This window comes from Leuresthes tenuis, unplaced genomic scaffold, assembly GCF_036924035.1.
Source record: "Leuresthes tenuis unplaced genomic scaffold, fLeuTen1.0.hap1 SCAF_1, whole genome shotgun sequence".
Lineage (NCBI taxonomy): Eukaryota > Metazoa > Chordata > Actinopteri > Atheriniformes > Atherinopsidae > Leuresthes > Leuresthes tenuis.
The window spans coordinates 32,844,749-32,871,733 of NW_027325355.1; the positions used below are offsets into that span (position 1 = coordinate 32,844,749).

Genomic DNA, 26,985 nt, shown 5'->3' on the forward strand with positions numbered 1-26,985 from the left:
TCACCCCAAGGTGAAGAAGCCCAGAGCTACATCTCAGACTCTACAGGCCTCAGTTAGCATGCTAAAGGTTAAAGTTCACCCCAAGGTGAAAAAGCCCAGAGCTACATCTCAGACTCTACAGGCCTCAGTTAGCATGCTAAAGGTTAAAGGTCACCCCAAGGTGAAAAAGCCCAGAGCTACATCTCAGACTCTACAGGCCTCAGTTAGCATGCTAAAGGTTAAAGGTCACCCCAAGGTGAAGAAGCCCAGAGCTACATCTCAGACTCTACAGGCCTCAGTTAGCATGTTAAAGGTTAAAGGTCACCCCAAGGTGAAAAAGCCCAGAGCTACATCTCAGACTCTACAGGCCTCGGTTAGCATGCTAAAGGTTAAAGGTCACCCCAAGGTGAAGAAGCCCAGAGCTACATCTCAGACTCTACAGGCCTCAGTTAGCATGTTAAAGGTTAAAGGTCATACATCTCAGACTCTACAGGCCTCAGTTAGCATGCTAAAGGTTAAAGGTCATACATCTCAGACTCTACAGGCCTCAGTTAGCATGCTAAAGGTTAAAGGTCACCCCAAGGTGAAAAAGCCCAGAGCTACATCTCAGACTCTACAGGCCTCAGTTAGCATGCTAAAGGTTAAAGGTCACCCCAAGGTGAAAAAGCCCAGAGCTACATCTCAGACTCTACAGGCCTCAGTTAGCATGTTAAAGGTTAAAGGTCACCCCAAGGTGAAAAAGCCCAGAGCTACATCTCAGACTCTACAGGCCTCAGTTAGCATGTTAAAGGTTAAAGGTCACCCCAAGGTGAAGAAGCCCAGAGCTACATCTCAGACTCTACAGGCCTCAGTTAGCATGCTAAAGGTTAAAGGTCACCCCAAGGTGAAGAAGCCCAGAGCTACATCTCAGACTCTACAGACCTCAGTTAGCATGCTAAAGGTTAAAGGTCACCCCAAGGTGAAGAAGCCCAGAGCTACATCTCAGACTCTACAGGCCTCAGTTAGCATGCTAAAGGTTAAAGTTCACCCCAAGGTGAAAAAGCCCAGAGCTACATCTCAGACTCTACAGGCCTCAGTTAGCATGCTAAAGGTTAAAGGTCACCCCAAGGTGAAGAAGCCCAGAGCTACATCTCAGACTCTACAGGCCTCAGTTAGCATGCTAAAGGTTAAATTTCACCCCAAGGTGAAAAAGCCCAGAGCTACATCTCAGACTCTACAGGCCTCAGTTAGCAGGTTAAAGGTTAAAGTTCACCCCAAGGTGAAAAAGCCCAGAGCTACATCTCAGACTCTACAGGCCTCAGTTAGCATGTTAAAGGTCAAAGGTCACCCCAAGGTGAAAAAGCCCAGAGCTACATCTCAGACTCTACAGGCCTCAGTTAGCATGTTAAAGGTCAAAGGTCACCCCAAGGTGAAAAAGCCCAGAGCTACATCTCAGACTCTACAGGCCTCAGTTAGCATGTTAAAGGTTAAAGGTCACCCCAAGGTGAAAAAGCCCAGAGCTACATCTCAGACTCTACAGGCCTCAGTTAGCATGTTAAAGGTTAAAGGTCACCCCAAGGTGAAAAAGCCCAGAGCTACATCTCAGACTCTACAGGCCTCAGTTAGCATGCTAAAGGTTAAAGGTCACCCCAAGGTGAAAAAGCCCAGAGCTACATCTCAGATTCTACAGGCCTCAGTTAGCATGTTAAAGGTCAAAGGTCACCCCAAGGTGAAAAAGCCCAGAGCTACATCTCAGACTCTACAGGCCTCAGTTAGCATGTTAAAGGTTAAAGGTCACCCCAAGGTGAAAAAGCCCAGAGCTACATCTCAGACTCTACAGGCCTCAGTTAGCATGTTAAAGGTCAAAGGTCACCCCAAGGTGAAAAAGCCCAGAGCTACATCTCAGACTCTACAGGCCTCAGTTAGCATGTTAAAGGTTAAAGGTCACCCCATGGTGAAAAAGCCCAGAGCTACATCTCAGACTCTACAGGCCTCGGTTAGCATGCTAAAGGTCAAAGGTCATGACAGCACAGTTAGAAAAAGACTGAACAAGGATGGCTTGTTTGGAAGGGCTGCAGGAGAAAGCCTCTTCTCTCTAAAAAGAACATGGCAGCACAGCTTAGGTTTGCAAAGCTGCATCTGAACAAAGCTCAAGACTTCTGGAACAATGTCCTTTGGACAGACCAGAGCAAAGTGGAGATGTTTGGTCCTAATGCACAGCAGCACGTTTGGAGGAAACCAAACACAGCATATCAGCACAAACACCTCATACCAGCTGTCAAGCACGGTGGTGGAGGGCTGATGATCTGGGCTGGTTCTGCAGCCACAGGACCTGGGCACCTTGCAGTCATTGAGTCCACCATGAACTCCTCTGGATACCAAAGTATTCTAGAGTCAGATGTGAGGCCATCTGTCCCACAGCTAAAGCTGGGCTGAAACTGGCTCATCAACAGGACAAAGATCCCAAACACAGCAGCAGATCTACAGCAGAATGTGGGAAAAAGAAAAGAATCAAGGTGTTGCAATGGAACATAAGCTGCTGTTTCTTTAAATGCGAACATTAAACCAACGGCTCATCAGGATGAATGTTTCCTGCAGCCTGATGATCAATACTGAGCCTCAGCTCTTCTTTGGATCGGCCCCCATCAGGCCCATTGATCCTTTCAGCTCCGATAATCAGAAATCCAATTCCTGCTCTGAGGCTGCGGGACCGGAGCGGCTCGGGCCCCGGTTCAGGGTTCACCCGCCGACCCGGTTTAACCCGGCGACCCGGTTTAACCCGGCGACCACAGAGGAAACTGAACAGATAAAAACCAGGAAACTGAACAGATAAAAACCAGGAAACTGAACAGATAAAAACACCAAGAGAAGCAAACGGAACCAACTAAAGTGGGACAGACGAAGGAATCAAGACCCTAAACGCAGCCGAACACCTTAATTCGGGTCGAACCCAGGTAAAACCGGGTCTGCTGGTACAGAAAGGAACAACATTTGATGTTAATGTGGGACTTTGAGCCCGTTTTATTCACCGTGTTCATCAGATCGTGCTTTCGTTTATCAATCAACCGATTCCTGCTCCGATGGAAGTCGGGACTTTTATTAGGCCCGGCTGATGGGTCCAGGCCCGGCTGATGGGGTCCAGGCCCGGCTGATGGGTCCAGACCCGGCTGATGGGTCCAGGCCCGGCTGATGGGGTCCAGGCCCGGCTGATGGGTCCAGGTCCGGCTGATGGGTCCAGGCCTCACCGATGGGTCCAGGCCCAGCTGATGGGTCCAGGCCTCACTGATGGGTCCAGGCCCAGCTGATGGGTCCAGGCCCGGCTGATGGGTCCAGGCCTCACTGATGGGTCCAGGCCCAGCTGATGGGTCCAGGCCTCACTGATGGGTCCAGGCCCAGCTGATGGGTCCAGGCCCGGCTGATGGGGTCCAGGCCCGGCTGATGGGTCCAGGCCCGGCTGATGGGTCCAGGCCCGGCTGATGGGTCCAGGCCCGGCTGATGGGGTCCAGGCCCGGCTGATGGGTCCAGGTCCGGCTGATGGGTCCAGGTCCGGCTGATGGGTCCAGGCCTCACCGATGGGTCCAGGCCTCACTGATGGGTCCAGGCCCAGCTGATGGGTCCAGGCCTCACTGATGGGTCCAGGCCCAGCTGATGGGTCCAGGCCTCACTGATGGGTCCAGGCCCAGCTGATGGGTCCAGGCCCAGCTGATGGGTCCAGGCCTCACTGATGGGTCCAGGCCCGGCTGATGGGTCCAGGCCTCACTGATGGGTCCAGGCCCAGCTGATGGGTCCAGGCCTCACTGATGGGTCCAGGCCCAGCTGATGGGTCCAGGCCCAGCTGATGGGTCCAGGCCTCACTGATGGGTCCAGGCCCAGCTGATGGGTCCAGGCCCGGCTGATGGGTCCAGGCCTCACTGATGGGTCCAGGCCCAGCTGATGGGTCCAGGCCCAGCTGATGGGTCCAGGCCCGGCTGATGGGTCCAGGCCTCACTGATGGGTCCAGGCCCAGCTGATGGGTCCAGGCCTCACTGATGGGTCCAGGCCCGGCTGATGGGTCCAGGCCTCACCGATGGGTCCAGGCCCGGCTGATGGGTCCAGGCCTCACTGACGGGTCCAGGTCCGGCTGATGGGTCCAGGCCCGGCTGATGGGTCCAGGTCCGGCTGATGGGTCCAGGCCTCACCGATGGGTCCAGGCCCAGCTGATGGGTCCAGGCCTCACCGATGGGTCCAGGCCCAGCTGATGGGTCCAGGCCTCACCGATGGGTCCAGGCCCAGCTGATGGGTCCAGGCCTCACTGATGGGTCCAGGCCCAGCTGATGGGTCCAGGCCCAGCTGATGGGTCCAGGCCTCACTGATGGGTCCAGGCCCAGCTGATGGGTCCAGGCCTCACTGATGGGTCCAGGCCCGGCTGATGGGTCCAGGCCTCACCGATGGGTCCAGGCCCGGCTGATGGGTCCAGGCCTCACCGATGGGTCCAGGCCCGGCTGATGGGTCCAGGCCCAGCTGATGGGTCCAGGCCTCACCGATGGGTCCAGGCCCAGCTGATGGGTCCAGGCCCGGCTGATGGGTCCAGGCCCAGCTGATGGGTCCAGGCCTCACCGATGGGTCCAGGCCTCACTGACGGGTCCAGGCCTCACTGATGGGTCCAGGCCTCACTGACGGGTCCAGGCCCGGCTGATGGGTCCAGGCCCGGCTGACGGGTCCAGGCCCGGCTGATGGGTCCAGGCCTCACCGATGGGTCCAGGCCTCACTGACGGGTCCAGGCCTCACTGACGGGTCCAGGCCCGGCTGATGGGTCCAGGCCCGGCTGATGGGTCCAGGTCCGGCTGATGGGTCCAGGCCTCACTGACGGGTCCAGGCCTCACTGATGGGTCCAGGCCTCACTGACGGGTCCAGGCCCGGCTGATGGGTCCAGGCCCGGCTGATGGGTCCAGGCCCGGCTGATGGGTCCAGGCCTCACCGATGGGTCCAGGCCTCACTGATGGGTCCAGGCCCAGCTGATGGGTCCAGGCCTCACTGATGGGTCCAGGCCTCACTGACGGGTCCAGGCCCGGCTGATGGGTCCAGGCCCAGCTGATGGGTCCAGGCCCGGCTGATGGGTCCAGGCCCAGCTGATGGGTCCAGGCCTCACCGATGGGTCCAGGCCTCACTGACGGGTCCAGGCCTCACTGATGGGTCCAGGCCTCACTGACGGGTCCAGGCCCGGCTGATGGGTCCAGGCCCGGCTGATGGGTCCAGGCCCGGCTGATGGGTCCAGGCCCGGCTGACGGGTCCAGGCCCGGCTGATGGGTCCAGGCCTCACCGATGGGTCCAGGCCTCACTGACGGGTCCAGGCCTCACTGACGGGTCCAGGCCCGGCTGATGGGTCCAGGCCCGGCTGATGGGTCCAGGTCCGGCTGATGGGTCCAGGCCTCACTGACGGGTCCAGGCCTCACTGATGGGTCCAGGCCCGGCTGATGGGTCCAGGCCTCACTGATGGGTCCAGGCCCGGCTGATGGATCCAGGCCTCACTGATGGGTCCAGGCCTCACTGATGGGTCCAGGCCTCACTGACGGGTCCAGGCCCGGCTGACGGGTCCAGGCCCGGCTGATGGGTCCAGGCCCGGCTGATGGGTCCAGGCCTCACCGATGGGTCCAGGCCTCACTGACGGGTCCAGGCCTCACTGACGGGTCCAGGCCCGGCTGATGGGTCCAGGCCCGGCTGATGGGTCCAGGCCCGGCTGACGGGTCCAGGCCTCACTGACGGGTCCAGGCCTCACTGATGGGTCCAGGCCCGGCTGACGGGTCCAGGCCCGGCTGATGGGTCCAGGCCCGGCTGATGGGTCCAGGCCCGGCTGACGGGTCCAGGCCCGGCTGATGGGTCCAGGCCCGGCTGATGGGTACAGGTCCGGCTGATGGGTCCAGGCCTCACTGACGGGTCCAGGCCTCACTGATGGGTCCAGGCCCGGCTGATGGGTCCAGGCCCGGCTGATGGGTCCAGGCCCGGCTGATGGGTCCAGGCCCGGCTGATGGGTCCAGGCCTCACCGATGGGTCCAGGCCTCACTGACGGGTCCAGGCCTCACTGATGGGTCCAGGCCCGGCTGATGGGTCCAGGCCTCACCGATGGGTCCAGGCCTCACTGACGGGTCCAGGCCTCACTGACGGGTCCAGGCCCGGCTGATGGGTCCAGGCCCGGCTGATGGGTACAGGTCCGGCTGATGGGTCCAGGCCTCACTGACGGGTCCAGGCCTCACTGATGGGTCCAGGCCCGGCTGATGGGTCCAGGCCCGGCTGATGGGTCCAGGCCTCACTGATGGGTCCAGGCCCGGCTGATGGGTCCAGGCCCGGCTGATGGGTCCAGGCCTCACTGATGGGTCCAGGCCCGGCTGATGGATCCAGGCCTCACTGATGGGTCCAGGCCTCACTGACGGGTCCAGGCCCGGCTGACGGGTCCAGGCCCGGCTGATGGGTCCAGGCCCGGCTGATGGGTCCAGGCCCGGCTGATGGGTCCAGGCCCGGCTGATGGGTCCAGGCCTCACCGATGGGTCCAGGCCTCACTGACGGGTCCAGGCCTCACTGATGGGTCCAGGCCCGGCTGACGGGTCCAGGCCCGGCTGATGGGTCCAGGCCCGGCTGATGGGTCCAGGCCTCACCGATGGGTCCAGGCCTCACCGATGGGTCCAGGCCCGGCTGATGGGTCCAGGCCTCACCGATGGGTCCAGGCCCGGCTGATGGGTCCAGGCCTCACCGATGGGTCCAGGCCCGGCTGACGGGGGCGGCCCCTCCTCCACCCGTCCATGCCTTCAGTTTGTGGTTATTTTAGCAGGAACTTCTGAGATGTTGCCATTTAGCTTCAGGTTTCAATGTGAGGGGAGTGTGTGTCTCTGTGTGTGTGTGCATGTGTGTGTGTGTGTGTGCATGTGTGTGTGTGTGTGCATGTGTGTGTGTGTGTGCATGTGTGTGTGTGTGTGCATGTGTGTGTGTGTGTGCATGTGTCTCTGTGTGTGTGCATGTGCATGTGTGTGCATGTGTGTGTGTGTGTCTCTGTCCTCTTCCTCTTCTTCTTCTACATCAAAGCGGTTTATTCGGTCATTCTCACGACTATTTTCGCCGCTTGTTGCAGCGACCGATGATCTCTCAGGTAAGCAGCTCCTATTAGAGGAAGCTTCATTTAGAGCGCTGCCCCCCCCCCTCCTCCACCCCCCCCCCCCCCCACACCCATAATGGATGGCTGTGGCGCTCGCCTTGCATGCAGGAAAGGTTTAATTAAATCACAGTCCAATCATAATCCATGTTGTTAATTAAACTGGATAATTTATAAGTACAAAAGAGGGTATTTATTAGCTGCTGGTGGCAGCACTGTAACGTGCACGCCCCCCGTGCACGGGCTCTGGCACTCACACACCCGCTGCCCCCCTCCCCTGCCTTCCAACCTTTTACTATTGATGCCCCCACATGATTGATAATGAGACAGAGCCTGCTGTACTATTTGTCTAATGGCGGTGCAATTAAATCCCTTGTAAATGACCCATGCCTCATTTCATCCTAATCTATGGAATTTTGATTGAATTTGTCAGCCCTAATTGAAAAATACTGCTATTTAATGTCTGCATTGCAGTTGTGGATCAGGCTGCCTTTAATGAGATCGTGTCCCGGTGACCCTGAGGAGGGGGGGGGGCATCCATGCGTGCCCTTGACTCAGCCAACAGAAGAGGGGAGGTGGGGGAGGTCAGAGGTCAGATGCGTCCTCTCTGATGTGTTCGCCGCCGCCGGCATTGAAGAGCTTTTCATGAATTGATGAGGAGGTCGTTCCGGGATTCATCAGAAGCGGAGTTTGATGCCGGCGCACGAGCAAACATTGTGATTCAGAGCGCCGGCGAGCGGGAGATGGATGGCACGATAAACGCCAGGCGACCTCACACCTCATCAGAGCCGCCGCAGAAGCTGCTTTCAGCGTCCAAACGGGCGGAAAGCAGCGGCTGAAACAGGACAGCCTCAAAATGTGAGGAGGATTCACACCTGAAATCAGCTGAATCACTTCAGAGACTCGTTTTCCAGGATCACGCTTCAGCTGGAAACATTTTCCTTCTGTTCCCGTCTTAAATATGAGAGAAAAACGCTTCAAATCAAACTTTTCAGGCACAAAAACACAAGAAAACACAAGAAAAAGTTAAATAAGTGGCTTGAAAATATGACTTTTTACATGAGAAACAGTCCACATTTTATAATTATGACACGAATATTCACCGATTTAAATTTAGACTGAAGAAACCAGACATTTTTAAATAAAAAAGATTTTTACCAGGTCATTTTGGACAAATTAAACAGAGAAAAATAAAGAGAATCGGAGGTGAAAACTCTTCACATGAATTTAATTTAAACAGATTTTACTAAGTTTGATATTTTCTGTCTGAACATAAACATCAACTTTATCCTCAATGTTCAATAAATGATCAATAAATGTTCAACAAATGTTCAATAAATGTTCAACAAATGTTCAATAAATTTTCAATAAATGTTCAACAAATGTTCAATAAATTTTCAATAAATGTTCAATAAATGTTCAATAAATGTTCAACAAATATTCAATAAATGCTCAAAAGTTCAATAAATGTTCAACAAATGTTCAATAAATGCTCAAAAGTTCAATAAATGCTCAATAAATGTTCAATAAACAGAATGTTTCAGTTTTAATTTCAAACGGTGGAACAGAAAAGATCAAATTTGTCCAAACTGACCATAAAAGTCTCAACTTTGCTTTTAGATTTAAAATCTTCTTCTTCTTTGTGTTTTAATTCAATAAGAGACGATTAATCCCCAAATGTGAGTCATTATTAAAGATATAAAACCAGGTGGGTCGGGGGGGGGGGGGGGTTGTTTCTGTAGCTTAGCAACAGCTGATGATGTCACAGCCTCAGCAGGTAACTCAGGTGAACTCTCAGCAGACAGCATGGACAGAAAGTTTCCTTCTTCCTAAACCCAAACTGTTTCTATTCCAAAACCAAACCGGGTGTTTATTATTATTTTCTGCAGGGGTGGGGGGCGGAGCCTGAGCAGGCATCAGGTCACCCAGTGAGATTAGACTCTTTTTTACGACCTCGGGGGCCTTTAAAGACCAGGTTTGACTAAACATGTTCACTTTTTATCTTCCTTATCGAGGTGATGAGTGAATTTAGGCGTTTTTGCTGTGATGTGGCTTGAGTTGGAGCAGATGGAGTCACAGTTTAACCTTTAAATGCATGCATAAGTCACCCACAGGACAAATATAGATCAATATTAAAACAAAGATAAATATGAAAAAGGAGAAATATTCTGATCCGACCAAAATCCATCCAGGTCGAACAAACACGGTGTTTGCTGATTAATGAGAAGCTGATGCGCATTAATTAATGACAAAGACAATGAAGCAGAGTCACTGATCTTCAGCTGTTGGCTCTTAAATCTGTATGTGCGCGTGTGCGCGCGCGCGTCCGGCCTCGGCAGCAGCTCTTTTCTTTTTCTTTTTTTTTTTTTTGCAGCTTATTATTTTCACTGATTTCGCTGAAATGGCTCGTGGACCCATTTTTGTGTAATTGGCATTCATCCACGAGACCCGCTACGTCATCCTCTGTCAGCCAATCACAGGCCGAGAGAGGCGGCGCCCTCGTGGACAAGGCAGCGCAATTAAACAGAGAGGAGCGCAATTTAAATCCAAAACAGTTGTGGACGCGCGCTGAGCGGGCAGGAAACACACCCTTCACGCACCTGACACGCACAGCGCGTCTCGGCGGGTGAGCGCAGCAGAAGATCCCGCAGCTGCGGTGACATCCCGCCCAGTCAAGTTGAAGTGGAGCAGCGCGGGACGCTTCCTCTGGAAAGTGCGCACGGTGCGTAACGCAGGAGCGGAAACACGGAGCAGTTTTTCTTCTCCGGAGGACACAGCTGATGTTTCCTGGACTTTTCTCCACTCCGGTGCACGGATGGAATGCTTGTTCCTGATCGGATTATCCTTCCTCTAAGCTCCGGTTCCCTCAGAGAGGCGGTGACCCCCGCGGCTCCACCGGGGCTCCGTCCCTCCGCAGCCGCCCTCAGCGCCTCCTCTCCGGCCTCCTCAGAGCTCCAGCGGTCGTTCATATGAGCGCAGCGTTCAGTCCGTCCTTCATGGTGATGCAGCGGCCACTCGGAAGCACCACCGCCTTCAGCATTGACTCTCTGATCGGGGGGCCCCCGCAGCCCAGCCCGGGACACTTCGTCTACACCGGGTACCCGATGTTTATGCCGTACCGGTCGGTGGTGCTCCAGCCGCCCCCTCCGCCGCCCCCCGGCCTTCAGCAGGCTCTCCCCGCCGGACACCACCCGCACCCGCAGATCCCGAGCCTGCAGAGCGGCTTCTGCTCCAGCCTGGCGCAGGGCCTGACGCAGGGCATGGCGCTCACCTCCACGCTGATGGCGTCGCTGCCCGGCGGATTCTCCCCGTCCCAGCAGCACCAGGAGGCGGCCAGGAAGTTCGGCTCGCAGACGCTGCACGCGGTCTTCGACAAAACTCAGGAGCTGCGGCTGGAAGCGGAGGACGGCAAGAGTTTCCTGCCGGGGAAAGAGTCCGCGCTTCCGGCTTTCCACGACACGGACACGTCGGTGCAAACATCCACAGGTAGGCGGCCTCCCCGCTAATGTGGGGACGAGATTTACTGTGGTTTCTTTAAATAAAGTCAGTCATTTAGTCTGATCTCACGTTAAAAAGAGAAGAATTAAACTTAAAAAAGGGGATTTTTACAGCTTTTTATTCATCTTTTTTCATTTATGTTATTAAACTGATATTTGAGGAGAAAATATTACATTTTTACTCAATAAACTCGCTGTTTTTGGCGCTGAAATGTTAAATATTTTAAAATATTAATTAAAATTAAAAACATGAAATTATCAGTTTCACAGTGTTTATTATTAGGAATGATTTCGTTCACGTGCAGCCGGAGGCCTCGTGTCAGATAATCCACATTTTACCGGATCAAACAGGAAAATATTCATATTTTTATGGTTTTATTTGGACGCGCGAGCAGCGGGACCTGACATCACTGAACTCAGTGTGTGTCTCACACACACACACGCGCACACACACACGGGGAGAGGCCGCGCGGAGACGCTCCGTGCGTAATTACGCGTGAAAACACAAAATCCCCGCGGAGCGCTTTTTGATCCAAACACGGATCTGATGATGGATACTGACACGAGACAGCACGCCCCCACCCCCCCTCACACACACGCGCGCGCGCGCACACAGATGTCACATTGTGATGTTTAAAATCTCCATGAAATGTTTCATCAAAGCTTCTCTTTGCTTCTTTTGGGCCGAACTTTTAAAAATGTTTTTGTTCTTTTTCTTATTTTCTTTAACAAAAAAATTCATAAATCTAATTTTTCATCTTTTCTGCAGTTTCTTTTTATTCGGATAAAATTATCCAAACGAGTTAAATGTTGAAAATCGACTGTTTCAGTTTGAAAAAGTGGAACTTTTGCGTCTTCTTGGCTCTTAAAATGTGACTCCTCTTCCTCGCAGGCAGAGCCAGCAGCAAAGAGGACCCCAAGGAGGAAGACTGCGGCCGGAAAGACGAGAGTTTCTCCATGGACAGCGACCTGGACTACAGCTCCGACGACAACCTCACCTCCATGTGCCACAAGGAGGACGGGGACGGCGGCGGCGGGGGGCTGGACGACGGGCCGCACCTGCACGGCTCCGCCGGCAGCAGCTCCGGGGCGGGCGGCGCCGGCGGCGGCGGCGGCGGGAAGAACCGGCGGCGGCGGACGGCGTTCACCAGCGAGCAGCTGCTGGAGCTGGAGAAGGAGTTCCACTGCAAGAAGTACCTGTCGCTCACCGAGCGCTCCCAGATCGCGCATGCGCTCAAGCTGAGCGAGGTGCAGGTGAAGATCTGGTTCCAGAACCGGCGCGCCAAGTGGAAACGGGTCAAAGCCGGGAACGTCAACAACAAGTCCGGGGAGCCGTCCCGGAACCCCAAAATTGTAGTCCCGATCCCGGTGCACGTGAGCCGCTTCGCGATCAGGAGTCAGCACCAGCAGATGGAGCAGGCCAGGCCGTAGAAGAAGAGAGGCCTCCGACAGAAAAGCCCAAATCTGGTCCAATCAGACGGATTCAAACTGGTTTCTGTTCTTGGGGAAATTCTCTGACTGATTTGTAATTATTGGCAAATCATTCAGTGTGTTCGTCTGATCATTTTCCGTTTGGTTCACATTTTTATTCTTTCCATGTTCTGCCTCAACACGAGGCGCGTGCACGTGTGAGCGGAGGGGGAATCACGGACCAAACGAACCGAGGACTCTGCGCGAGCCCCACCTGTGTGTCTCTGTTGTTTTGGACTAAATGACGCTGCTAATTTATTTCTATACAAATGTGTAAAAGTAACTAACATTCCGTGAGATTTCCACGTGTGAATTAAAGGATTGAACGTGAGCTGGTGCGGCCCCACTTTGTGAGTCAGAGTCTGGGAAATGAGCGCACGCGGTTCTGATTCTCAGGAAAATTCCACTTCAATTCTGACGGCCTCGATGTGGATGAAAAATGAAGAAAAAAATGCATTTTTTCCATTAAATTAAGAAGGAAAAAATTAATAATTTGATTCAAATCAAATTGAATAAAAAACAAGCAAAACGTGTAAATTTAGAAACTTTCCCTGAAAAATAAAACACCAGAAATGTGACATTTATTTCGATGTTCGTGTCCCGCTGCGCGGTCCCGCGGACGCTTAATAATAAACGGCCTCATGAAAGTGCGCGCTCCACATTCAGATGAAGTGAAGTCGTGCGTGTGCGTGCGCGTGTGTCACAACATTTTCTGCATTTTAATTCAGAAAAAAAGTCAGAAACTTACCTGAAACCCATGACGTCACCCCACCAGCGCACCTTTCGGCCCACGTTGAGGCGCGGAAGGAAACCGGAACCGAACCGTCTCCCCGCGGGCCGCTGACGCACCTGCGGCACGTGCAGTCACGCGCCAGGTCAGTTTTCAGCCTTTCCTCACGAGCCGTTTGTCACCTGTAACGGGAGGAAACCCGCCGGTTCCGTCAGGTGGAATTCCGGGTCGGACCGGAAGCAGCTGCGCGTCATCAGACACGCGCGGAAACCGCTGAGAAAACTTTTTTAGTTTTTAAATCACTTTAAACGAGCTAAAACTCTTCAGATCTGAGGTGATCAGCTGATTGTTCTGATAATCGATTAATTATTTAAAGCATTTCAACCTGATAAAAAGAGTTTCTGTGACAGTTAAATAAAAAGAGTGAAATTAAGTCAACTTTTTTATCTGAAAGAATACATTTAAAGGCTTTTATGTCCCGCTGCATTGTGGGTAATTCAGCGTCCTCCATTTTGGACAAAAGTCAGTTTAATTCTAATTAATTTGCAGCAGTTTATCTGATAAAAGTAGTTCTGGACCTGAAATAAAAGCACCAGAAACCTGAATCTGGACCTGCAGATAAAACAGGGTTCGGTAGGAGTCTCAGGTTGGGGGGGGGGCTGATAAATGAGCCCCGGGGGAATCAGATCATCATCATCCTGCTGCTAAACTCCCGCTGACAGACAACATCACAGGTGGGGGGCGAGGGGGGGTCTAAGTCTCGCCTCCTGCCACCAAACTGAAAGATTCAAACCAAAAAAGCTAAAAACCGTTCAAGTTTAAAGGTTTCTCTGATTATTTTTTGCTCATAATTCTAAATTTCAGACATATTTTCTGTGAATTTCTGCTCGTTTGAAGCTCTGAAACCTTTCAGTAAACGGACCTTCAGCTGTGGATGAAGCTGTGAAGGTAAGTAAGTGTTAGAAATGATTAAAATACTCTGAAAAGATGTCTGCGTCTTTATTTAATTCCATTTAGCTCCTTCTGGTGGGTGTATGCTGCACCTAAAAGTGAGTAAAGGTTGAGTAAAAACAAACCTTCAGCTCCATCGGCTCAGAAGGAGTCGCTTCCTGTTTCAAACCCAGTCGAAAACTAATCTAACATGTGGCCGTTTATCGGTTAAAAACCGTCACCATGAACCAGAAACATGCCTCACACCCGAGTTATATTAAGAAGCATGATTCTTGTCTTTATTGAAAAGAGACACATTACAGTAGAAGACTCTGTATTAGGTAGAATTTTTCAACAATGTACTGTACAGCAAACAGAAATTCAATAACAATAATATTAATTAGAATAATAATAATTAGAATAACAGTGACAATAGGAACAAGAATGTGTTCTGGTGTAAAATCAGGACAGCAACAATAGTAAAAACTGGATGGACTGAGGAGCTTAGAAAATGTACAAAAAGGTTGGAGGGGCTTATTCATCCGGTGCGTTTATTATAAATAACGTGGTGGTGGGGGGGGCTTCAGGGGCCTAACACAACCAAACGTACGAGGCTTTTCTTCGCTTTGGGCAGGTGGTAAACGCTGCCGCTTCCCTTTAGTTTTAAAGATCTTTACGACTTATTGCCCAGAAAAATCAGGAGAAAACAGCAGATGAAGCAGGCTGAGTTATATAAAAGAAAGAAAGAAACGAGGCTGTTGACAACTATATTGCTATCTAGCTAAAGAAAGGATGAGCGGTTTTCTGTGGCCAAACACCTAAAATATAACACAATGAGTTTTTCCTGTTGCTGTTTAGTTTGATACATTTTACATCAGCTTTGAGTGTTAAAATGATGCAAACATGCTGTCTTTCTATGCTATGCTAGCTAAGTCTGGGTGAGCATCAACTAGCTGCTGCTTTAGTCTCATTTCAATTGGATTTCTCAATTTTCAATATTTGCTCAGGGGGAAAGGGCGCCGTTTAATATGAATTTAAATATGAATTTAACTTTTAACAGCATTTGTTTGTTTTCTGCTAGCTAGCTTGACTGCTAGCTTGACTGCTAGCTTGACTGCTAGCATGACTCAGCTTTTTCTGTGGCTAAACTGTTGAAATCTAACTTTACTGAGTTTTCTCTGTTCTTGCCAGGTTTAATAAATTTAAACTTTAGCATAAAATTAAGCTAATGCGTCCCACGAACAGATAACTCGCTGTCGTAATAGTTATCAGTAGCATTGTGAAAACATTTTCTCTGTCTTTTAACATTTAGGCAGATATTAGCAAACATTTCTGCTTCTGTAAACTTTAAAAATCTCTCGAGTTGTTCTCTGACGTTACAAAATAATAACTTTTCCTGTTCCGTTTGTCTTCTGGATGAACACTAAAAGTAATTTAATGCTAATTTACGAGAAAAAACAAGCAGAAAGAGTCCTTTCTGTGGGATTTAACAAACATGATTTTAGTTTGAGCCTAAAAAACAGCAGGTAACTCAAGTTTTCTTTCTTTTTTTTGCACCACTTTTGCCACCTTTTGTGTTCTGGGGTTAGTTGTAGTCAGAAGCTGAAGTTCGCATTTTCTTTTTGACATCTTTGCTCACGTGAGTTTTCAGAAATAAACTTAATTCCAGCTGCTAAAGTGTTGTTGCTGTTAAAATTAGAAAGATTTCAGAGGAAACTGAGGGCAGCCGCCACCACGTAAACTGAAAATGTCAAATTAATGCCCCGCTGGATAGATAATATGGACGAATTAAATTAGATTTAGTGCATTTCTGTCATAAATAAAAGATCTTTGTCCTGTCCAGATGTTCTGGTTGTGGTTCTGGACCGACGCGGGACGACTTGGGGATGAAAAGAGGAATTAATTCTTAATTCTTCGTAGGAAATCAAACGGTTAAGGGTGACGCGGCACGTAAACAACAGAATTAGGAAGGTAAAGGCAGGCGTGCAAAAGAAGGCATGAGGAGGGATGTGGTAGTGTTCAAGTTAAAGGAAAAACGGGTTTTAGAGCTTTCTTACATTTTTACAAACAGGCGTATTGTGTAAGAACTGCTGCTGAAACACCGCAGCAGATCACAGATGTTGGGTTTGAGGAGCTTCTTTCCCCGATCCGGTCGCCTTCAGCCGACACATTTCGCGTCCAACTACACCTACGGCACCAGGGTAAGAAAGGTGCTTCACCTGGAATTAGCCTGCGACACTCCAGAGGTTCCCACAGCATCTCCACTCTTTCTTTACATGAATCACATCTGGAACCGGTTTGCTCAATTCTTTCATATTAGGACCTTTTTTTCCTTCTTTAACTCCATAAAAACGTACTTCTGACGAAAACTCTGAAAATCCAAATTCAGATTTATCTTCAGGTAAATCTGACACCAAACTCGATGTGGAACCAGTTTGGGCTCAGATTAACCTCCTTTTGGACTTCGCTTCAGCTCATAACTTAAACTCAGTCTCGACTCAGACTTTACGAACCTGAATTTGGACTTATTTGACTCCATTTAGACCCGACTCAAACTTTACCGGTTTATCTGGACCGGTCCTCATTCGGGGAACTCGGCCACTCTCCGACTCCATATTAAAGCAGAACCCATTTCATTCTGGTTCTCCTCCTTATGACCCACAGTGTGGACTTTAGAGATTCTACAAAGAGGTTTGAAACCCCTGTTTGGACGCCTGGTTCCCTGCTGAACTTGAACCCTCCGCCCTGCATGAATCGGGCCAAAACCATAGAAAACATTAGAATAAACCGCAGTGAGTACTTCCTGCAAATTTACACGACGCCATCATCAAAGGAGAGAAAGTGTCGGACGGCGAGGAGATTATTTACAAGGAGGTTTCCAGACCAGAGAAGAAGAAGCAGCCCTTCTTAGTGAGACTGTGATTGGACGGGAACTGCCAACATTAGAACACCTGAAGAAGAAGAATTCCCTTTTTCACTTGGACTTCATGATGAAATGAGCTGTCGGGAGCGTTTAAATTAAAAGCTGCATGATATCAGGAGTCTTTTGGCAACCTCCAGTTACGTTTTAGTGTGAAATGACGTGTTTAAGACGTCTGAAAGTGTTTCTTTCGAGTGAAGCAGACTCGCTGGGTGAGGATGGTCGACAGTCTCCGGTCCCTGAGCCTGAACAAAGCCTCTGTACACCATGACTTTATACACCTGAAAGCTAACAGAACAACACCGTCCCCATCTTTAACCATTGGTCCAGCAATGCACATCGACACAATTTACACAATCCTGGAAAAATGCCTTAAATAAACAGAAAATAACAGTTTCTAGGACATGCAATCTATCACACTTCGGTTTTACCGCTAAGAATGGATCTGATATCTTTGTCCTCTACAAACATCAAAATATTTCAAAAAGACGTGAAGGCAGGAGAGTTCAGAGGATCCATCCGAGGGAGCAAAGCAGCGGTGAGGGGGGGCGGGTTCGCTGCCATACGTTTGAACTGGAACTGGCCTGAAAGTGTTGCATCTGAGCGGGTGTGATGAGGTAAGAGTCATGTGATCGTCTCCCAAAATGCTCGGATGAACCAGCTCCGGTGATTGTGGACCACATTTCCCAGCATGCTTTGGGACTTCCGGTCCAAACGTTCTCCCAAACACAGACGAGGCGTCGCCACTGGCCTGCGATCAGTCTTAAATGGAGCGGTGGTCGACGGGGATGTGGGCGGGGCTTAGAGTCACAACATGTAGTGGTTCCCATAGTAAATGGAAAGAATTCTCCCAAATGAGGGTTCGTTGTTCCCGGCGGAGTCACCGGGTGACGGGTCATATGAGCGCGGCGCTGCTGCAGCTGTTGTTCCGGTTGGTGTTACGGCGGGACAGATTGGGCGTGGCCATGAGCGGGTAGCGCTCGTCAGGGCAGCCGTACTGAGCCAGCGTGTCCACACACTCCTGACAGCTGGCCTGCCGGGCGTATGCCATGGCGCTGTTTCCGTGGGCGTCCCTCGCCATCAGGTCCACGCCGTACTGCAGAGACAGGGAGACAGCTTCCAGTTACACAGGCCTGATGGTCGGTTTGACCGCTGATCTTAAAGTGAACTCTTACCCAGATGAGGAGCTGCGTTATGACCACGTTGCCCTTGTGGCTCGCCAGGTGCAGCGCGTTGCGCCCATCTCCGTCGCCGCAGGTCTCGTTCACCTGCTGCCGGGAGCCGTGGGCGAGCAGCAGGACGGTGGCGCGCAGGTCCTCCTCCGCCGTCGCCCTCAGCAGCTGCTGGCCGAGAGAGAGGTCGGTGCAGGGCAGCGACGCCAGGAACAGGCGCTGCTCGTACTTGGCCCGGATCCAGCGCTCCCGCTCCTCCCTGAAACACCAAACAGGAAGCTGATCTCACACAGGAGTCACTGCTCAGTCCGATTCGTTCAACCTTTCCTTCACAGTCGCAGCTGCGTCACTCCTCCACCCACACAAATCATAAAAACAACCGGAATGAGGCGACCCAGGTGACCCGGGTGAACCAGGTGACCCGGGTCAACTAGGTTAACCAGGTCAACCAGGGACCCAGGTGACCCGGGTGAACCCAGGTGACCCGGGTCAACTAGGTTAACCAGGTCAACCAGGGATCCAGGTGACCCGGGTGAACCAGGTTAACCAGGTAAACCAGGGACCCAGGTGACCCGGGTGAACCAGGTTAACCAGGTAAACCAGGGACCCAGGTGACCCGGGTGAACCCGGGTGAACCCAGGTGAACCAGGTTAACCCAGGTGACCCGGATCAACTAGGTTAACCAGGTGAACTAGATAAACCAGGTGACCCAGGTGCCAGTTGGAGTCTGATTCTGGTGACTGTGGTTCACCTTCGAGCTGCTCTGCGTTTCCACAAAGATCACATGTAAAGATTCGCCTCCACCACAGAAAAATAACCGAACATCTTCGGCCATGTTCAGGTGCGTCCGACGCGTTAAATTAATGTCCTGATATCAGATTAACCAGGGACTCCCTGACTGTGCTGTGGTTCTGCAGCGGTTCTGCAGCGGTTCTGCACCGGTTCTGCACCGGTTCTGCAGCGGTTCTGCAGCGGTTCTGCTGCGGTTCTGCTGCTCTGCAGCCACAACTCATGACGCCTGATGTCACCTCATTAAAAATGGCTGAGAGGCGTGAAACGGAGCCGTGTGAAACCTGCAAAGGATAATAACTCAGTATGAAGCAAATAGATTTCCAGGCAGAAAGTGAAGTGAGCAGCTGGAGAATAAAGCTCCATCTCTGACTGAGTCTCTAAAAACTGCAGCTCAGCTCCAGTTCTAAGCTGCATGCAACAGGTTCATCTGCAGCTTCCACCTCCCTGCTGTAGGGTCTAATTATCGATCACTCGGTTTGGAAACTCCGAGCGTAAAATAAGACACAACAAGTGGCCGAGGGCTCATTGTTGGCCAGTCGAGTATCATTAACTGCTGATCTGTCTAATCTGCAGCTCCGATGGCTCTAATCTCTGCTTAAACCCCTCCGTGTAAACAGCAGCTCATTCAGCCTGCTGGGATTAGTCTGGGACGGGGGGGGGATGGGCCGGCCGGGGGACAGATATTGAGCTGTCCCCCTCCTCCTGAACAAAATACCTCCTCCAGGGGACGAGAGGCGGGGGGGCAGCAGGTTGAAATAACTTTGAATATGTTCATGCTGCAGGTTTGAAGTGTTTCCAGTAGTTTGGTGTCTTCTTGTTGCTGCTTTGTGTCTCTTTTTGATCATTTTGTGTTTTTCTTCTATTGATTCTGCTGTTTTTTTTCTATTGATTCTGCTGTTTTTTTCCTATTGATTCTGCTGTTTTTTTCCTATTGATTCTGCTGTTTTGTGCCACATTTAGTTTTTGTGGATCTTTATATGTTTTGTGGCTGTTTTGACCCTTTTTTTGGTCAGTTTTCCTAATTTAATTCTTTTGAAATCTCAGGAGATGTTTTGTATCTCTGCTCATTTTCTTACTCTTTTTGACAGTTTTGCACCTCTTTGTGATCATTTTGTGTTTTTCTTCTATTGATTCTGCTGTTTTGTGCCACATTTAGTTTTTGTGGATTTTTATAGGCTGTTTTGACCCTTTTTTGGTCAGTTTTCCTAATTCAATTCTTTTGAAATCTCAGGAGATGTTTTGTATCTCTGCTCATTTTCTTACTCTTTTTGACAGTTTTGCACCTCTTTGTGATCGTGTCTCATTCTGGTCATGAAACTTGAAGCTGCAGAGAAGAAGAAGAACCTCCGTGGTCCCGGTAGTTTGGGATGTGGTTTTATTTCTGACTGTCGTGGCGGACGTCTGCGTCTGTGGAGCGATTCCACCGAGACGAGAGCAAATTAAAAGCAGTACGAGAAAGAAGTTCTGGGTTGGTTTGGGACCGAATCTCATTAACTCTCTTCCTGGATACCAGTGTGTGTGTGTTGGGGGGGAGTGGCGGCGGCGGCGCCTAGCATCTCGGAATGTCCCGGGGGCTTTCCTTCCTGCCCCAGCCCAGAGACGGAGTAGGGAGGCCGGGCACGAGACCACGGCCGACAGCCCGCGAACAAAGCCTGGAGGTGTGTGCGCTCAGCGGGGCTCTGGGAGGAAATGTGAGGCCACTGGACCCAGGAAACGCATGCCTTCCCCCGCCAGAGTTGCTAAGGGCCTGCAGAGAGTGTGTGTTACACTAAACTCTTCCCACCGGCGAAGGTTTTCAGACTGGGAAGAATCTCACCAAGCTGGTCATAAAACCCAATCCAGGCTGTTTTACCACAAACTCAAACACATTTTAGTCTTTGGTGAAATGGTGTCGTTTTGCTTTTTCTACCAATACTTCTGCTGTTGTCACCTTCCAACAGGAAGCAGGGGAGGCTGAGTGTAACCATGGCGATAAGAGAAATAAAAAAGCATATGGTTCAACTGGACCGAACAAAAGGAGGAGCGACTAACTGCTTCATGGAAACGGCCCGAATGTCTCTGCGACGTTTCATCTGCACTTAAAAAGCAGCCGTGGCTCAAAGCTGCTCATCAAGGATTTCCACCAGGTGCATGATGGGAAATAACCTCGAGTAGTGGGTTTATAAACCCTGTAAAATCTGGAATCTTTGCAGAATCTTTAATCTGACCCATTAAGCAGCACTGTGGCAGAGTTTTTAAAGCCTGATTTATGTATTTAAATTCAGATATTTTAGCCTGTTTGGTTATGTATTTATTGTGTTTTGTCGTTTCTTCAGCACACATTTAAAGGTTTATCTGAGGGGAGGACTACGAAGACAGATCTGTAGTTTGAGCTTTTTTTGTGTTACGAATGGTAACTTTTCCTGAACTCATGATCCAGTTTTACATTGAAATTCCTGTCCTGATGACATCTCAAACAGCTGAAATCCCACTGAAATTACATTAAAATGTCAGTTTGAGTCTGAAATTGTAACGTTACATAATTTAAAAAGAGAAACTGACAAAAAAGTCTGAAATTACAAAAATAAAAAGTGTTTTAGAGCCTGCTTACCGTAAAAAGCCTGCCATGTATTAACTGAACATTTTTATTCATTTTGTACGTTTTTATTCATTTTGTACGTTTTTATTCGTTGTACGTTTTTCGTTGTATGTTTTTATACGTTTTTATTCGTTTTTATTCGTTTTTATTAGTTTTGCATGTTTTTATTCGTTTTTATTCGTTTTTATTAGTTTCGCATGTTTTAATTCGTTTGGTACGTTTTTATTAGTTTTAATTCGTTTGGTACGTTTTTATTAGTTTTTATTAGTTTTAATTCGTTTGGTACTTGTTTGTCGTCTGTGTGCATATTTATAATTGTTGAATTAGCGGTTTCGTAGTTATTTGGCTTTGTGTTTGTTGTGTATGTTGCATTAAACTGACTCTTTTTAATCACATACATCATATAATTGTTTTGTTTACATGTATGTTTACAATATGTGTTGTTTTTTTTGTTTTTTTTTTCATGCACATTTGATTATTTTATGTTTGTTCAGTTTGTGTGTTTTTGATTATTTACATAGTTCTTGTTTGAGTTTAATTGTTTACATGTACAGTAAATATGGTTTTTTTGTGTGAGTCCGATTGTGTTTTGTTGTTTACACAAAAACATTTGGTTGTTTACATGTAGATTTTTTTGTTTTGTGTGTTAATTTTTGTCTGTCTGTGGTTGTTTAGCTTATGTTCAGATGTTCCTTTTGTTTCCATATTCATGTCTGACTGTAACTGTGTTGGGTTGGGTGTGTATGTTGGGTTTGGTTGTAGGTGCAGTTACTTGTGTGTTGCAGTGACTCTCCATCACAAGCTAACGACTCCTGAAAACACACAGCTCTGGACACTGGAGAGGCTAATTGCACTAATTAACCACACAGAGTGCATTTGTGTGTGCGTGACAGTATGTGTTAACATGTGTCTGAATGCGCAAACTCATATTTTGTGTGTTAATTTGTGTATGCGTGTGTCCCTTTTCACATCCCATTAGGGGAAGCGCTGCAGTCCAGCACCAAGGCATGCTGGGTAGATAATTAAACACGAGTCCCGGTGAGATCGCTTGTGACAGGAAAACACACACTCACACACACATGCAATGCAAATATGTCAAGCGGAGCCCAGAGGGGTTATAGTGTGTTTTTGTGTGTGTCAGTCAGTTAAATTAGAGGATAAAAACTGCACCAGCCAGAGGAAACAACCTTCATACATCCACTGATTCTACTGTGTCTTTAACTCCTGCTGCTCCAAACACAACTCACACCTTTGTTTATTCTAAATTTACAGCAGATTTGATCTAGTTTTTAACAGGATGTTCCTGAAAGCAGCTTTAAAACAGTTTAATGCCCTCAGATACTCAAACTTTGGTGATTCTGGTGATTTTCACATCGCACCACCACGAGGTCAACATTTTTTTCAGACAATGATCAAGTTCTACAGTGTTAAAAGGTCTATATTTTATGCTTGAAATCAGAACCAAGTCTTAAAATTGGTTTTACGTTTAAATATGTTGGTTCACGTTGTTGTGGTTCATCAGCTTTTTATATTTACCAAAGATTGGGTCACAAAACGTACACAAAGATTTGACAAAATTAGACAAAAATCCACCACACGGAGATGCAAAACAACCACAGAGACACTAAAATAGCTATTCAGGACCAAAACATATCAGGAAACTAGCAGAGAAACATGCTAAATACAATTTCTAAACTCTCATAAGTCCACCATGAGCCACAGCAGTAAATGAGGACTGACACCAGAGCTTAAGAACAGACACACCAAGTGAAACATAGACCACAAAACAAGGTAAAAATGCCCACAGTGAGCCAGAACGTGGAGAAAATGCAGTAGAAATGAAAACTAATTGGTGCACAATGTTCTACAAAGAGATGCAAAGCTACCCGAAATGAGTCAAACAACAAAAGTTTGGTTTGGGGTCCCTCAGGGCACCACACTGGGCCCACTGTGTGTTTTTATTATTAACGTGATGGATCGACTCCTCACATTTTGATGGCTGAATGTTAGGCTGATAACTGATCTCATTCTGTTTGTTTTTAAATTTACTGCAGATGTTTTTATATATAAACTAAACTTGGTTTGTGGATATTTATTCACTGTATTTCCACTGTTGCTGTTGGTCCTTATTTTGATTGACAGCTTCATCAGCTGCCGTGTTGTTGGCTCTCGGTCGCTGTTGGAAACGACGATGCAGAACGTGGTTTTGTTTGGGGTCACCCAGGGCGCCACACTGGGCCCACTGTGCCGCTCAGATTTCCTGCCTGTTGTTTGAACTCAGAGGTCCATGTAGTGTGTTTGAGTGTGTGTCGACGTTCCCCCCGAGCGGCTGTTTTGTCCGGTTGTGTTTACATACACAACAAGTTTCCTGTCTGTCCAAAACCAGAAGGCCCGAACACCCCTGAACGTCCCACCAGCTGCCACATCTCTGCTTTGTGTGTGTTTTAGGGGTCATCGGTCCACGACCTGAAAACAGAGCGGCGACGGGGCTGCTGAAAGCTGGCACACACCCCGATAATCACACCGCCCTGATGATCATAATTACCACCAAAGAAGAACTGAAGAGACTTCAGAGCTTGAACAGTTGATCTGACTTTTATAGAACTTTAAAATGTTCTAAAATGTTATGTGGCAGCCACAAAGTGAAGAATCCCAAAAACATTAATTTAACTATCAGGTAACAAAGCTGAGATAAACAGGAAGGATCTGTACTGGGTTTAAAAAAAGGAAACCAAGCTTTGAAATGAAGTCTTTTCCGTTCATAATTGCAGTGAGATACTCGTGGATGGACCATTAAACGGGTCCACTGGGTCCAGGGACCAAGGGGTCCAGGGACCAAGGGGTCCTGGGACCAAGGGGTCCAGGGACCAAGGGGTCCAGGGACCAAGGGGTCCAGGGACCAAGGGGTCCAGGGACCAAGGGGTCCAGGGACCATGGGGTCCAGGGACCAAGGGGTCCAGGACCATGGGGTCCAGGGACCAAGGGGTCCAGGGACCAAGGGGTCCAGGACCATGGGGTCCAGGACCATGGGGTCCAGGGACCAAGGGGTCCTGGGACCAAGGGGTCCTGGTCTTTCCCCAGAAACAGGAGCCAAAAGAGAAGTAAAAGGGACCAAAATGAGACACAAAGAGGTGCAAAACTGTCAAAAAGAGTAAGAAAATGAGCAGAGATACAAAACATCTCCTGAGATTTCAAAAGAATAAAATGAGCAAAACTGACCAAAAAGGGTCAAAACAGCCACAAAACATATAAAGATCCACAAAAACTAAATGTGGCACAAAACAGCAGAATCAATAGAAATAAACACAAAATGATCAAAAAGAGACACAAAGCAGCAACAAGAAGATAGAAAACTAATGGAAAATGGCCAAAAAACGACCATAAAGAGATACCTGGGAAAAAAATTAAATAAAATGAGTCCCGTTTCACGACCAAAATGAAAAAAAAGTCTGTTTTTTATTCATTTTTTAACTATTCTTGTTTAATTTTGAGCATCTTTTTTGTTTTTTTGTTCAGGACAAACGTTGCGCTGCTAAAGGAATATTTATTGGTTATATATTTGATATATTTAGTCTAAACTGGGCCTGCTATTCAAAGCGTGCACACAGTTTAATGGGCGCCGCTGAGGGGATATTTATTTATTTAAGTGTTTTGGTTAATTCCCAGAAAATCCTGTCAGGAAAAAAACATGAACAGCATTTTTCTTTGTGAAGTAATGCAGACAAAAAAGAGGATTCTTTAGCTCTGCTTTCAGCCACGTGCTGAGATGTATGAGCCAAGGCGGCGCCGTTAAAGCCCGCCATTAATTACAGCGTGCACGGTGTGTGCGTGCGTGAGGTAATGAGCGGTAGGAAACGGGGTTAGGAGTGACATGGTGTCAGTGGCTTCTCTTCTGGCCTAATTAGCCCTCTAATTAATAGATTAATAGATGGATAGATAGAGCGTGGATAAGAGCAGCAGCTAACTGCCCGACCTAATGCGCATTAAAGATGAATCACCATCAGAAGAGGGGGTTCCTGACAAGGTGAGGGACAAAATGTGGCACCGATTCTGCTTTAAATCCAACCAGAAACCATGTTCGCTTTGTTTTATCTTACAGCAGGAGAGAAAAGATGAAAAGAGAAGAGGCTGAAATCAATTAGCCTTTCCTTGCTGGTCATTAGCTGCCCTTGGATAGGCACAGATAATTAAAGGGAGGGTGGTGGGGTGAGAAAGGTCTCGGTGATGGGAGGGAGGGGTGAAGCCACGAGACTGGAGGAGGAGGGTTAATCCGGACAGAGCCGATGCAAATGAGGAGGAGAGGTGTCGGGGAAAAGGTGGAGGAGGAAGTTGATCTCTGGGCTGAAACGTGACGCTCCAGCGATGCTGCACAGATACTAAAGAGGTGAGCGGGGGGGGGGGTGAGAAAAGGAGGTGGAGAACTAATCACACCAGGAGAGAGGATGTAGAAGATATCAGGGACGCCTTCTTTAGTCTAAAAGAAGCTGATAATTAACTACATGTCACAGCGATAATCCCCTGGGCGCCGCCTGCCCCCCCAGGACAGGAGGAGTCCGCATCAGGCCGTCACCACCAGGCCGTCACCACCAGGAGACCAGCTCCAGGAGATCAGCTCCAGGAGACCAGCTCCAGGAGACCAGCTCCAGGAGATCAGCTCCAGGAGACCAGCTCCAGGAGACCAGCTCCAGGAGACCAGCTCCAGGAGACCAGCTCCAGGAGACCAGCTCCAGGAGATCAGCTCCAGGAGACCAGCTCCAGGAGACCAGCTCCAGGAGATCAGGCCACGTTTTTACACAACTGGCAGCTCATGAGTGAGTCTCAGTGTGACTTTAACCAGGTGAAGCTAGAGCTTCAGAACCTAAAGTTATACACTTCACCTGCAGAACCTAAACCTAAAGTTACACGCTTCACCTGCAGAACCGGTTCAGAACCTAAAGTTACACACTTCACCTGCAGAACCTAAACCTAAAGTTACACACTTCACCTGCAGAACCTGCAGAACCTAAAGTTACACACTTCACCTGCAGAACCGGTTCAGAACCTAAAGTTACACACTTCACCTGCAGAACCTACAGAACCTAAAGTTACACACTTCACCAGCAGAACCTAAAGTTACACACTTCACCTGCAGAACCGGTTCAGAACCTAAAGTTGCACACTTCACCTGCAGAACAGGTTCAGAACCTAAAGTTACACAATTCACCTGCAGAACCGGTTCAGAACCTAAAGTTGCACACTTCACCTGCAGAACAGGTTCAGAACCTAAAGTTACACACTTCACCTGCAGAACCTAAACCTAAAGTTACACACTTCACCTGCAGAACCGGTTCAGAACCTACAGTTACACACTTCTTCTTCTGCTGCTTCCAGCTGAAAGGACCACAAAGCTCCTCTCAGCGGTGCCTTTCTGGGATTTCTTAGGACAGAACCCACTTTGGCTCTCGGTTTCCTCCTTTCCTGAGATGCCTTAAATCCACGAAAAGGACAAACTCAACACTTAGTTATGTCCGATTGTCCTTTTTAACTCGTTTTATCCGTTCTGGACACAGTGATGCTTATCTTTCTCATCATCGTTTTTCTGTACGATTCCTCCTCATTTGCACTTCTTCCGGTTTCTTCACTTCCTTTCTGTTCAGGTTAGTTTTGGGGCCCATCCAAACCCAAACTGAGGCTGAGGCCTCTCCAGGCAGATTTATGACGTGTAAACTGACTCGGGCAGATTAAACCGACTCCCTGAGGTGAAGCTGGACTGAGCTGAGCGGTGCAACAACTCTCTTTGGGCTTGTTGAACACAAAAGGGAACAGCAGGAGGCTGCAG

General features: G+C 49.1%; 2 protein-coding genes across 5 annotated transcripts in view; one reads left to right on the forward strand and one right to left on the reverse strand.

Moving 5' to 3' along the window:
- Positions 1-9,658: 9,658 nt before the first annotated feature.
- gbx2 (gastrulation brain homeobox 2) lies at positions 9,659-12,006 on the forward strand. Its single transcript, XM_072379166.1, has 2 exons — positions 9,659-10,564; positions 11,468-12,006. Exons 1-2 carry the CDS (start codon positions 10,048-10,050, stop codon positions 12,004-12,006), a joined length of 1,056 nt encoding a protein of 351 aa, XP_072235267.1. The 5' UTR covers positions 9,659-10,047.
- Positions 12,007-13,977: 1,971 nt separating this feature from the next.
- agap1 (ArfGAP with GTPase domain, ankyrin repeat and PH domain 1) overlaps positions 13,978-26,985 on the reverse strand; it is a 177,775-nt gene continuing 164,767 nt past the window's right edge. For all 4 annotated transcript variants that reach the window (XM_072379159.1, XM_072379158.1, XM_072379157.1 and 1 more), the window contains 2 exons: positions 17,801-18,056; positions 13,978-17,721 (listed from right to left, as the gene is read on the reverse strand). In XM_072379159.1, the coding sequence (XP_072235260.1) occupies positions 17,521-17,721; positions 17,801-18,056 (457 nt within the window). In that variant the 3' untranslated portion in view covers positions 13,978-17,520. The remainder of the gene's footprint in view (positions 17,722-17,800; positions 18,057-26,985) is intronic.

Bases quoted from the DNA above. Each gene is read 5' to 3' on its own strand.
- gbx2 (XM_072379166.1), top strand. From the start codon at position 10,048: ATGAGCGCAGCGTTCAGTCCGTCCTTCATGGTGATGCAGCGGCCACTC. The intron at 10,565-11,467 runs GTAGGCGGCCTC...TCTTCCTCGCAG, and splicing joins GTCGGTGCAAACATCCACAG to GCAGAGCCAGCAGCAAAGAG.